Source organism: Zalophus californianus, chromosome 15, assembly GCF_009762305.2.
Source record: "Zalophus californianus isolate mZalCal1 chromosome 15, mZalCal1.pri.v2, whole genome shotgun sequence".
Lineage (NCBI taxonomy): Eukaryota > Metazoa > Chordata > Mammalia > Carnivora > Otariidae > Zalophus > Zalophus californianus.
The window spans coordinates 31,672,903-31,685,765 of record NC_045609.1 but is presented as its reverse complement, the minus strand read 5'-3'; the positions used below and the strand labels follow the sequence as shown (position 1 = coordinate 31,685,765).

The following is a 12,863-nucleotide window of genomic DNA, read 5'->3' as shown; positions in this document are numbered from 1 at the left end:
TGGGGGCCTTCTCTAGCCAGAGGGTGGGAGTGGGGGTAGGAGCTGGGGGGAGTGACAATACTGGTTGAATTTTCATAACGAGCTGCTGATCATGCCTTACTTATGGGAATAAAAGATAAACAGCCTTTTGTAAGGAGAAGCCGAGGTAAAGATCTAACAGTGCTGATTCTACAGGAGAAGCTGGGGGTCCCCAGACAGGACACGGTGGGAAGATCTGTCAGGCAACATCTGGGTGGGCTCTCCATTGCTCCAGCTTATCCTAAACTGGTTCTTGGGACAAGCAGAGATGACAAAGGCCCTCTGGGGGTCCCCCTTCCACAGAATATGACCAGTTCCTGGAGTCTGGTCAAGGCTGGGAGGGTAAGCGGGGTCAAGAAGAACTCAGAACATTTGAGCCCTGGGGGTCCAAGGGTGAGGAGGTCTGACTCCAGGCCTACATGTCCCTGGGCTCCATGCCCCCAGGGTCCATACCCTCAGTGTTTCCTTGTTCTAGAAGCTCCATCAGAAGGGAGCAATGGAGGGGGGGCGGAGCAAGATGGCGGAGGAGTAGGAGACCTGGATTTCGTCTGGGCTCAGGAATTCAGCTGAATAGGGATCAAACCATTCTGAACACCTATGAACTCAAGAGGAGATCGAAGAGGAGAGTAGCAACAACTCTCTGAACAGAGAAGCGACCACTTACTGGAAGGTAGGACGTGCGGAGAAGTGAATCCGAGGCGATATTCCGGAGGATAGACGGCGGGGTAGGGGGCCTCCATCAGCCTCTTCTGGCAAGTGATGGAGCCGCGGAGCACAAAATAGGAACTTTTAGAAGTCGGCTCCGCGGAGGGACGTCGCTCCAGTGGCTAAGCTGGGGGTGGAACCCTCGTGGGACAGTGTGGTCTCAGGATCCTCGGGGTCACAGAAAGACCGGGGGTGCCTGAGTGCGGCAGAGCTCCCAGGCATCGGAGCGGGGAAGCCGGCTGCAGAGACGGAGCCGAGGCACAGGCTCTCAGCTCGGGGTGGCCATAAACTGTGATCCACGGCCCAGTCGGGCCACTGCTCCTCCAGCAGGGACCCAACAAGCAGCAGAGCCGGGGAGACTCCCCTTCCTCCCCCGGGGAGGAGCGGCGCGGGAGCGCACCGCAGGGATCTGCTGCGTTTGGAGACTCCACACTGGGTCGGGTGCCAGAGATAGAAACGCTCGGTCACAGGCCAGGTGAGCACGGAGTGCGGCCGGAGACCGGGGAGACGGGAGTGATTGACTGCTTTTCTCTGGGGGCCGCACTGAGGAGCGGGGCCCCGAGTTCTCGGCTCCTCTGGGCGGAGATTGGGAGGCCACCATTTTCACCCTGGTCCTCCAAAGCTGTACCGAGAGCTTGCAGGGAACAAAAGCTCCTGAGAGCAAACCCGACCAGCTTGCTTAGCCCGGACCGACAAGGGCGGGGCAATTCCGCCTCCCGCAAAGACATTTTGGAACCACGGCAACAGGCCCCTCCCCCAGAAGATCAGCACGAACAGCCAGCAAGCCAAGACCAAGTCTACCTATCAAGGAGAACGGGAGAACTCCAGCGCTAGGGGAATACTGCACATAGAATTCATGGCTTTTTTACCATGATTCATTAGTTTTTCAAAGTTAATTTTTTTAACTGTTTTTTTTTTATTTTTCTTTTTCCCTTTTTCAACCAACATCTTATCAATCCCTTTTTTTAAAAAAAACATTTTTTATTTTTCATTTTTAGAGTCATATTTTATCCCTTCATAGTAGTTACACTTATTTTTGGCATATATATATAAGTTGTTCTCTCTTTAAAATTTTGAGATACAGTTTCTTCTAACAGATCAAAATATACCCTAAATCACTAGTGTATGGCTTTGTTCTAGTCTCCTGCCTGATCACATTCTCTCCCTTTTTTTCTTTTTTTTTAAATCTTCTTTCTTTTTTCAAACAACTTCTTATCTTATCAATTCCTTTTATAAAATCTTTTATAATTTTCATCTTTACAGTCATCTTCCATCCCTTCATTGTATCAACCCTTATTTTGTACATATATAAGTCCTTCTTCCTTTAAAATTTTAGGAGGCACTTTTTTCTAACAGACCAAAATACGCCCAAAATCTAGTGTGTGGCACTGATCTATGCACTAGCCTGATCATGTTTGATCATATTCTGTTTTTTTTCGTATTGTTCTGTTTTTGTTTTTATCTTTTTTTTTCTTTCGTTTTTCTTTCTTTTCCTTTCTTTTCCCCTGGTTTCAGGTCCTTTCTGATTTGTATAGAGTATATTTGCTGGGGACGTTGTTAACCTGTTAGCATTTTGTTCTCTCATTCATCTATTCTCCTCTGGACAAAATGACAAGACGAAAAAAATCACCTCACCAAAAAGAACAAGAGGTAGTACCGTCAGCCAGGGACCTACTCAATACTGACATTAGTACGATGTCGGACCTAAAGTTCAGAATCATGACTTTAAAGATACTAGCTGGACTTGAAAAAAGCGTGGAAGTTATTAGAGAAACCCTTTCTGGAGAAATAAAAGAACTAAAATCTAACCAAGTGGAAATCAAAAAGGCTATTAATGAGGTGCAATCAAAAATGGGGGCACTAACTGCTAGGATAAATGAGGCAGAAGAGAGAATCAGCAATATAGAAGACCAAATGATGGAAAATAAAGAAGCTGAGAAAAAGAGAGATAAAGAACTACAGTATCACGAGGGCAGAATTCGAGAGATAAGCGATACGATAAGACGAAACAACATTAGAATAATTGGGATCCCAGAACAAGAAGAAAGAGAGAGAGGGGCAGAAGGTATATTGGAGCAAATTATAGCAGAGAACTTCCCTAATGTGGGGAAGGAAACAGGCATCAAAATCCAGGAGGCACAGAGAACCCCTCTCAAAATCAATAAAAATAGGTCAACACCCTGACATCTAATAGTAAAACTTACGAGTCTCAGAGACAAAGAGAAAATCCTGAAAGCAGCTCGGGAGAAGAGATCTGTAACCTACAATGGTAGAAATATTAGACTGGCAACAGACCTATCCACAGAGACCTGGCAGGCCAGAAAGGACTGGCATGATATCTTGAGAGCACTAAACGAGAAAAATATGCAGCCAAGAATACTATATCCAGCTGGCCGTCATGGAAAATAGAAGGAGAGATAAAAAGCTTCCAGGACAAACAAAAACTAAAGGAATTTGCAAACACAAAACCAGCCCTACAAGAAATATTGAAAGGGGTCCTCTAAGCAAAGAGACAGCCTAAAAGCAGCATAGATCAGAAAGGAACACAGACAATATACAGTAACAGTCACCTTACAGGCAATACAATGGCACTAAATTCATACCTTTCAATAGTTACCCTGAATGTAAATGGGCGAAATGCCCCAATCAAAAGACACAGGCTATCAGATTGGATTAAAAAACAAGACCCATCAATAGGCTGTCTGCAAGAGACTCATTTTAGACCCAAAGACACCCCCAGATTGAAAGTGAGGGGGTGGAAAACGATTAACCATGCTAATGGACACCAAAAGAAAGCTGGGGTCACAATCCTTATATCAGACAAATTAGATTTTAAAACAAAGACTGTAATAAGAGATGAAGAAGGACACTATATCCTACTTAAAGGGTCTATCCAACAAGAAGAGCTAACAATTGTAAATATTTATGCCCCTAACATGGGAGCAGCCAATTATATAAGGCAATTAATAACAAAAGCGAAGAAACACATAGACAACAATACAATAATAGTGGGGGACTTTAACACCCCCCTCACTGAAATGGACAGATCATCTAAGCAAAAGATCAACAAGGAAATAAAGGCTTTAAATGACACACTGGACCAAATGGACTTCACAGACATATTCAGAACATTCCATCCCAAAGCAACGGAATACACATTCTTCTCTAGTGCCCATGGAATATTCTCCAGAATTGATCACATCCTAGGTCACAAATCAGGTCTCAGCCGGTACCAAAAGATTGGGATCATTCCCTGCATATTTTCAGACCACAGTGCTTTGAAACTAGAACTCAATCACAAGAGGAAAGTCGGAAAGAACTCAAATACATGGAGGCTAAAGAGCATCCTACTAAAGAATGAATGGGTCAACCAGGAAATTAAAGAAGAATTAAACAAATTCATGGAAACCAATGAAAATGAAAACACAACTGTTCAAAATCTTTGGGATACAGCAAAGGCAGTCCTGAGAGGAAAGTATATAGCAATACAAGCCTTTCTCAAGAAACAAGAAAGGTCTCAAATACACAACCTAACCCTACACCTAAAGGAGCTGGAGAAAGAACAGCAAATAAACCCTAAACCCAGCAGGAGAAGAGAAATCATAAAGATCAGAGCAGAAATCAATGAAATAGAAACCAAAAGAACAGTAGAACAGGTCAACGAAACTAGGAGCTGGTTCTTTGAAAGAATTAACAAGATGGATAAACGCCTGACCAGACTTATCAAAAAGAAAAGAGAAATGACCCAAATCCACAAAATCATGAATGAAAGAGGAGAGATCACAACCAACACCAAAGAAATAAGAACAATTATAAGAACATATTATGAGCAACTCTATGCCAGCAAATTAGATAACCTGGAAGAAATGGGTGCATTCCTAGAGATGTATCAACTACCAAAATTGAACCAGGAAGAAATAGAAAACCTGAACAGACCTATAACCACTAAGGAAATTGAAGCAGTCATCAAAAATCTCCCAACAAACAAAAGCCCAGGGCCAGATGGCTTCCCAGGGGAATTCTATCAGACATTTAAAGAAGAATTAATACCTATTCTCCTGAAACTGTTCCAAAAAAAATAGAAATGGAAGGAAAACTTCCAAACTCATTTTAGGAGGCCACCATTACCTTGATCCCCAAACCAGACAAAGACCCCATCAAAAAGGAGAATTACAGACCAATATCCTTGATGAACATGGATGCAAAAATTCTCACCAAAATACTAGCCAACAGGATCCAACAGTACATTAAAAGGATTATTCACCATGACCAAGTGGGATTTGTCCCTGGGCTGCAAGGTTGGTTCAACATTCGCAAATCAATCAACGTGATACAATACATTAACAAAAGAAAGAACAAGAATCATATGATCCTCTCAGTAGATGCAGAGAAAGCATTTGACAAAGTACAGCATCCTTTCTTGATCAAAACTCTTCAGAGTATAGGGATAGAGGGTACATACCTCAATATCATAAAAGCCGTCTATGAAAAACCTACAGCGAATATCGTTCTCAATGGGGAAAAGCTGAGAGCTTTTCCCCTAAGGTCAAGAACGCGGCAGGGATGTCCACTCTCACCACTGCTATTCAACATAGTATTAGAAGTCCAAGCCACAGCAATCAGACAACAAAAGGAAATCAAAGGCATCCAAATCAGCAAGGAAGAAGTCAAACTCTCACTCTTTGCAGATGATATGATACTGTATGTGGAAAACCCAAAAGACTCCACCCCAAAACTGCTAGAACTCATACAGGAATTCAGTAAAGTAGCAGGATATAAAATCAATGCACAGAAATCAGTGGCATTCCTATACACCAACAACAAGACAGAAGAGAGACAAATCAAGGAGTCGATCCCATTTACAATTGCACCCAAAACCATAAGATACCTAGGAATAAATTTAACCAAAGAGGCAAAGGATCTGCACTCAGAAAACTATAAAATACTCATGAAAGAAATTGAAGAAGACACAAAGAAATGGAAAAACGTTCCATGCTCATGGATTGGAAGAACAAACATTGTGAAGATGTCAATGCTACCTAGAGCAATCTACACATTCAATGCAATCCCCATCAAAATACCATCCACTTTTTTCAAAGAAATGGAACAAAGAATCCTAAAATTTGTATGGAACCAGAAGAGACCCCGAATAGCCAGAGGAACGTTGAAAAAGCAAAGCAAAGCTGGCGGCATCACAATTCCGGACTTCCAGCTCTATTACAAAGCTGTCATCATCAAGACAGTATGGTAACTGGCACAAAAACAGAAACATAGATCAATGGAACAGAATCGAGAGCCCAGAAAGGGAACCTCAACTTTAGGGTCAACTCATCTTTGACAAAGCAGGAAAGAATGTCCAATGGAAAAAAGACAGTCTCTTCAACAAATGGTGTTGGGAAAATTGGACAGCCACATGCAGAAGAATGAAACTGGACCATTTCCTTGCAGCACACACAAAAATAGACTCCAAATGGTTGAAAGACCTAAACGTGAGACAGGAGTCCATCCAAATCCTAAAGGAGAACACAGGCAGCAACCTCTTCGACCTCAGCCGCAGCAACTTCTTCCTAGAAACATCGCCAAAGGCAAGGGAAGCAAGGGGAAAATGAACTATTGGGATTTCATCAAGATAAAAAGCTTTTGCACAGCAAAAGAAACAGTCCACAAAACCAAAAGACAGCCGACAGAATGGGAGAAAATATTTGCAAATGACATATCAGATAAAGGGCTAGTATCCAAAATCTATAAAGAACTTATCAAACTCAACACCCAAAGAACAAATAATCCAATCAAGAAATGGGCAGAAGACCTGAACAGACATTTTTCCAAAGAAGACATCCAAATGGCCAACAGACACATGAAAAAGTGCTCAACATCGCTCGGCATCAGGGAAATCCAAATCAAAACCTCAATGAGACACCACCTCACACCAGTCAGAATGGCTAAAATTAACAAGTCAGGAAACGACAGATGTTGGCGGGGATGCGGAGAAAGGGGAACCCTCCCACACTGTTGGTGGGAATGCAAGCTGGTGCAACCCCTAGGGGAAAACAGTCTGGAGGTTCCTCAAACAGTTGAAAATAGAGCTACCCTACGATCCAGCAATTGCACTACTGGGTATTGACCCCTAAGATACAAATGTAGGGATCCGAAGGGGTACGTGCACCCCTATGTTTATAGCAGCAATGTCCACAATAGCCAAACTGTGGAAAGAGCCAAGATGCCCATCGACAGATGAATGGATAAAGAAGATGTGGTATATATACACAACGGAGTATTATGCAGCCATCAAAAGGAATGAGATCTTGCCATTTGCAACGACGTGGATGGAACTGGAGGGTGTTACGCTGAGTGAAATAAGTCAATCAGAGAAAGACATGTATCCTATGACCTCACTGATATGAGGACTTCTTAATCTCAGGAAACAAACTGAGGGTTGCTGAGTGGTGGGGGGTGGGAGGGATGGGGTGGCTGGGTGATAGACATTGGGGAGGGTATGTGCTATGGTGAGCGCTGTGAATTGTGCAAGACTGATGAATCACAGATCTGTACTTCTGAAACAAATAATGCAACATATGTTAAGAAAAAAGAAAAAGAAGAAGATAGCAGGAGGGGAAGAATGAAGGGGAGTAAGTTGGAGGGGGAGACGAACCATGAGAGACAATGGACTCTGAAAAACAAACTGAGGGTTCTAGAGGGGAGGGGGGTGGGGGGATGGGTTAGCCCGGTGATGGGTATTAAAGAGGGCACGTACTGTGTGGAGCACTGGGTGTTATGCACAAACAATGAATCATGGAACACTACATCAAAAACTAATGATGTAATGTATGGTGATTAACATAACAATAAAAAATTAAAAAAAAAAAAGAAGAAGAAGGGAGCAATGGAAGCTAGGGCCCCAGTCTGAACTCTGGACCTGGTATTCAACCTCACTGCTCCTGTCTACGGGCAGCCCGCGGCATCCCAGTTCTCACCATACCCAGTGCGAATGACTTGTTCATTCTCTTCCCCGAAATACCACGGGCTCTGGAAGGTGGGCTGTCCCTGTCACAGCCCTGTGTGTGACTGCTGAATCACTGCCCACAGCCCACATACAGGCATCTCCACCTTCCACAGTCACCCTTATATACAGAAGCCCGCATGTGCTCATTAGCACCCACGCTTACACCCTTAAGGCAGGCAGGGTCCCAGCAAAGGCCCGTCTGGCTTGGGCACTGGGGCAAACTGGCGTGGCAGGACCCCCAGAAGAACCAGAAGCCTTTGGGAAAGAACGCAGGGTACGGGAGTGGGAGCCAGGCATATCGAGGCCACTGGCCTAGGTGACAGGCCCCCAGCGGGCAGTGGGAAAATAGGGTGGCAGCTCAACCAAGTGACCTCGTCGGGCTCCTCGACTGCAAGTAAACGCAGACCCCAGGTCCTAACCCAAATGACACCTCCCAGCCCGGGCACTTGAGTGCGGGAGAGCCTCCATGATGTCTGAAGTTCTGGAAGGCGCAGGGATGCCCCCACAGCGGTGACCAGACATGGAATAAGTGAGGGGACTACTCCTGAGCACCCCAAAAGGGCTGGCGGAGAGACTTTGCGAAGTTGGCTAAAACTGACCTCATGCTTACAATGCATTAGGGGCTGTTCGAAGGTTTCGCATGTCTTCACTCAGCGAACAGAGTCTTCAGATGCCCTGCACCAGAGGAGCTGCTGACCTGGGAGCCAGCACCGTCCATGCAACTGCCAGATGCCCTCCCACAGGCGGGACAGGCCCAGGGAGCCTGAGGGGACACACCCGTGAACACACCATCCTCTCCTGCATACCCCCAGGCCGAGAACTGCCCACGCATGCGCGCGTGCACACACACACACACCACTATGCATGTCTCTACATTCACGTTCAGAAGCCACAGGGAGCATCCTTGGACTCTGCCGTGCTGGGAAATAACCCCAGGAGGCCTTCCCTCCCAGGCTGAGAAGACCACCACCCCTAGCCCACGGGGTTCTGGGTTCAAGCTGACCTCAGAAATACAACCCAGAGGGGCTCATTCCCCTAACGCTGGGAGAGCATGGGGAGGAGCCTGGGGTCTATGCCCTCTGCCTCACTCTCCTCACTGCCTCTTGACACGCCAACCACTCTATGCCATTGTGTCCAAGTATTTGGGGGCCGGAAGGGGCCAAGCGAAGCCTGCGGGAGTGAGAGAAAGAAGTAGAGGCTGAAGTCTGTCCTCCGTCATAACCCCTGAAATTCCATTTTGCTCCATGTCCCTGAACACAACAGTCCTTCACACTAAAGCATGAATTAGCCTATTGTGTGGCTTTCTTCAAGGAGGGGATCAGCATGACAGCCCCAGGCATCCAAAGTGAGATGGTCATGCATGCAGGATGTGAAGGAAGGAGAGGAATGTCTGGAAAAACCTACCTTCTCTAAGAATCAGTGCTTTCAACTCACCTTGCCCACCCACCACTACTCTGAAGGAGCCAGGACCACAGCTCACATCAGTTCTAGAACATACTACAGACATCAGCAGGCAGGCACACTTCACATTTAGCCATTTTTAATGCTCAAAAGCTCTGTACAAAATAAAGTCACAAATGAGTCCTCACAACACCCCTGTGAGGTAGGTAGGCAAGTATTATTCTCCCATTTTACAAATGGGGAAACTGAGGCAGAGAGGCAAAGTGACCAGCCCATGGTCCCAGCACAGCTGAAAGTCAGGGCCAACCGTGAGAACACAGAGGATCCCTCCCAGTTCAGCCTGATCTGTGACCCCTCATCTAGACCTTGTCTGCAAAGAAATGAAAACTTTTTAATTCATGCAAAAATAAAAACAAAAACAAATCCGAAAAGGTAGTGAACAGACATACAGCAGTTTTGCAGAAGATTTCAGCCAAGACGGCCAAATATTTTCCACTACTAGGTAGATGTGAACAAGTCTAGCCTCTCCTCCTGAGACCAGAGACGTGTCCACTGGTTTTCTGCAGAAGTGCATGCGTCCAACCAGGGAGGGCTCCCAGGCCGCCATGAGCCAGGCCCAGGGGGGCAGCCACCACACCGGTCAGCCCCCGGGGCTTCGGCGGACAGTGGTCCCCAGAGGAAGAGCTGCACAACTCACCTTCACAGGGCCGGCCCTTCCAGCAGCCTTCCCACGGTGGGGACAGAGCTGCTCCTGAGGCCTCCCGCTCCCCAACCCTTGGCCCCTCTGCTCCCTCTGGAGGGAAGCTCAGGGGTCCTCAGCCAGGATGGCCTGGAACCCCCCTTAGCCCACTCACATGCTCCACTGTTCACTCAGCCCACCCCCCAGCAGTCCTCAGGACTCCTGCTGCAGCAGAGGGGGACCTGGGGCCACCTGGGCAGCCAAGGCAGGGAAAGTGTGGTAGGACCCGCTGCTGGGAGCCTGGGCTTCCTCAGCACTGCCTGCCCTGGCTCCCTGGGAAACGGGGCAGACCTCTTCCATAGGGCTGCATCCATCTTCTAGAAGTTCCTTCCTCCCGAGAGGGACTCCTCCCTTCTAGCTCCTCAGGGACCTCCACAGTCCCGCCAGCCCCAGGGGAGGGGGAGGGGAAGGAAGGAGAGGCAGAGCCTCTGCCAGGTCCAGCAGGCCCTGCTGTCGTGCTTCTCGGGGTCTCCAGGTTGGAGATGGGGCACGAGAGGCAAGGAAACTGGGTGAAGCTGCCGTTGAGGTGACAAATCCACCAGAGCCCTGTCCACTCCCCAGGGCAGTGCTCAGGCAGCACTAGGGGAGAGGCCAAGCAGGGAGGGCAGCAAGAGAAAGCAAGCGGGAAACCGGCTCCGCACCCCAGGCTGTCAGGACCGCTGTGAGGTGGCCGAGGAGGGTGCGCGTGGCCGCAGTGAGTAGCTTTGCTCGGCTACTTGGGGACCGAGCTCCCTGGAAGCTGTCCGCGGTCTGCAAAGCACACACGCCTGTTGTTCACAAGTGTAACTGTGCACTACTTGTCCTATAAAAACCTCTTTTTAAAACAGGGTCCCAACCCCGCCCCAGTCTCTCCTGGGGCCTGGGTTCCTCGGGACCACTCCCCGTGAAGAGCACCTGGAGCATCCTCAGCCTGCATGGAGCCCCGTAGGAGGGGGGCGGGCGGGGAGGGGGCGGGCAGGGGTGGGGGGGAGCCCATCCTACAGGAAGTCCCCAGCGGTGGAGGGCTCGGGCCTGCGGCTCTGCTCCTGCCACCGGCAGCGCAGCCTGGAGAAGGGCTGGTCCTGCCCGCTCTCGAGCTCGGGGAAGCCCAGCTGGTTGAGGATCTCATAGACTCCGGCCTTCGATGCCACCTGGGGGAGACAGCAGAACTGGGGGCCGTAGTCCCAGGGAGAGAGGCTGTCATCCAGGTCCAACCACCCCCTCCACATCACCACGCCCTCCTCCCCTCGACGGGCTCTAGATCACACAGCTGAGCCTGGGGCCCAGCACTGCCTTCCACCAGCTCAGCAACCTGAGCAAGTTTGTGTTTTCACTACCACGAGCTTCAGCTTCCTCATCACGGGGACAACTGTCTCTACCTTCCAGGACGATGCTGGAGGGCTCCAGAAACACGGAAAGCACCCAGCAGATAAGTAAGGAAGAGGAGAGCGGCGCAGGAAGCCAAGTGCCCTCTGCCCGCGCGGCCCTGCTGTTCCCGCTGAGACACTAGGGGTCATGGGCCCAGTGGCTCTGGGCATTACAGCCGGGGCCCCCATGGGGCGCTAGAGAAAGCGGTGTGGGTGTGGGAGCCAGCAAGCAACCCCGTGGCTGTGTGTTCCGGCCGTAGACCAGGCAGGTCTACCACAGGCCTCCCCTCAGGTGGGCAGGCGGGGGCCTCCCTGGACATTCTCCATACAACCCTGTGGCCCAGGGCCTGGGAGACACGACCCATTCAGTGACCAGCCCCCCTCTCTCTCCGCCGTCCTAGGAGATGGGGAGGATGTAGGCTCCACTCAGACCAGAGGTCCCGAGGCAACCTTCACCCCCACCCTCCATGCATCCCCAGGAGGGAGTGAGGGACCCTGAGGCGGGAGCCCACACTCCTAACTGGAAGAGCTCTCTCCTTCCTAGACAACCCCCAACACGCACCACCTAGTTTCAGCTGGTTCAATCTCCTGCCCAGCCCCTGGTTCCCCCAATGTCCTCTCCAAGCGGAACCCAAGCAGAAGTGTCCTAGGTCCCCCACGACCTCCATCCCACCCAGGGGTCCAAAGAGCAAGCCAAGTCCAGGCCTGCTCAAGAGGATGGCCCCAATGTGGACTTGGGTCCCCTGACTCAACGCTCATCCTCGAAAGGACCACCCTTAAGGCTGTCTTCAGCACAAGCCCCCAGCAGCCACTAGGCTGTGCAGTGGCCCGCTGCCTCTATTCCCTGGCAGCTCTGACCCCACCCGCACACCTACCTGAGCCCAGCGCTGGGGTCACCGAGCACTCTCCCGCCCACCTGCCCCATGGGTGCTAGGTCCCACCTCCATCCAGATGAGAACTGTCAGGGCAGGCTGGCAAGGCCAGGAGAGGCCTGTCTCCTGGAGCGGGGATAATTATAGGCCACTTTGCCAAGAGGGGAAGAAGGTCTCTCTCCTGACCTAGAGGTGCCGAGGCAACAGCTTGCCCCTAAAACCAGACAAGCCGGAGGAAGAACCAGAGGAACTGGGAGGCCAAGCAGAGAGAGGGACAGTGGAGGCGGAATGAGAGGGCGGCGCCTAGGGCCAGACATGGTGGGCGCTGGAGCCAGCCAACCGGCTCCGCGGCTGACCCTGAGCAAGTACTTCCCGGGCTGTGCTCGGTCTCCTCTGTACAACGGGAGAGTACCAGTCATCACGCAAGGCAGACCTCACACAGGGCCTAGCACATGGCACCAGATGTATCTCGTGGCATCCCCACCACGACGTTCTCAGGTGGCAGAGACGGCATCAAGACGATCTCTGCCTTCATGCTGAGGACAGCCAGAAGGAAGGGCCCACCTGTCCAAGGTCATGGCTGGAAGGTGGCAGGGGCCAGGCCACCAAGCCATCCTGCCCCTCGCGGGGCACAGGGGAGGAGGAAACACAAGAATGGGCACGAAGCACCCAGGTCACCTCAGCCCTGGGCATGCCCAGAGCAGGGCCGTGCCTAGCACACTGCCCTGTGCTGTTCCTTGGGGAACAGTTCTCACTGATTCATGCCTCCGACTTTGCCC

General features: G+C 49.9%; 1 protein-coding gene across 4 annotated transcripts in view; it reads right to left on the bottom strand.

Annotated features, from left to right (window-relative positions):
* Positions 1 to 12,863, bottom strand: part of PALD1 (phosphatase domain containing paladin 1) — a 103,710-nt gene that overhangs the window by 51,466 nt on the left and 39,381 nt on the right. Inside the window, exon 22 of one of the 4 annotated variants that reach the window (XM_027592575.2) lies at positions 9,262 to 11,014. The exons of 2 other annotated variants lie outside the window; for them this stretch is intronic. In XM_027592575.2, the coding sequence (XP_027448376.1) occupies positions 10,844 to 11,014 (171 nt within the window). In that variant the 3' untranslated portion in view covers positions 9,262 to 10,843. Of the gene's footprint in view, positions 1 to 9,261; positions 11,015 to 12,863 lie in introns of those variants that run through there. One more of the 4 variants, XM_027592582.2, reaches the window with a different exon arrangement.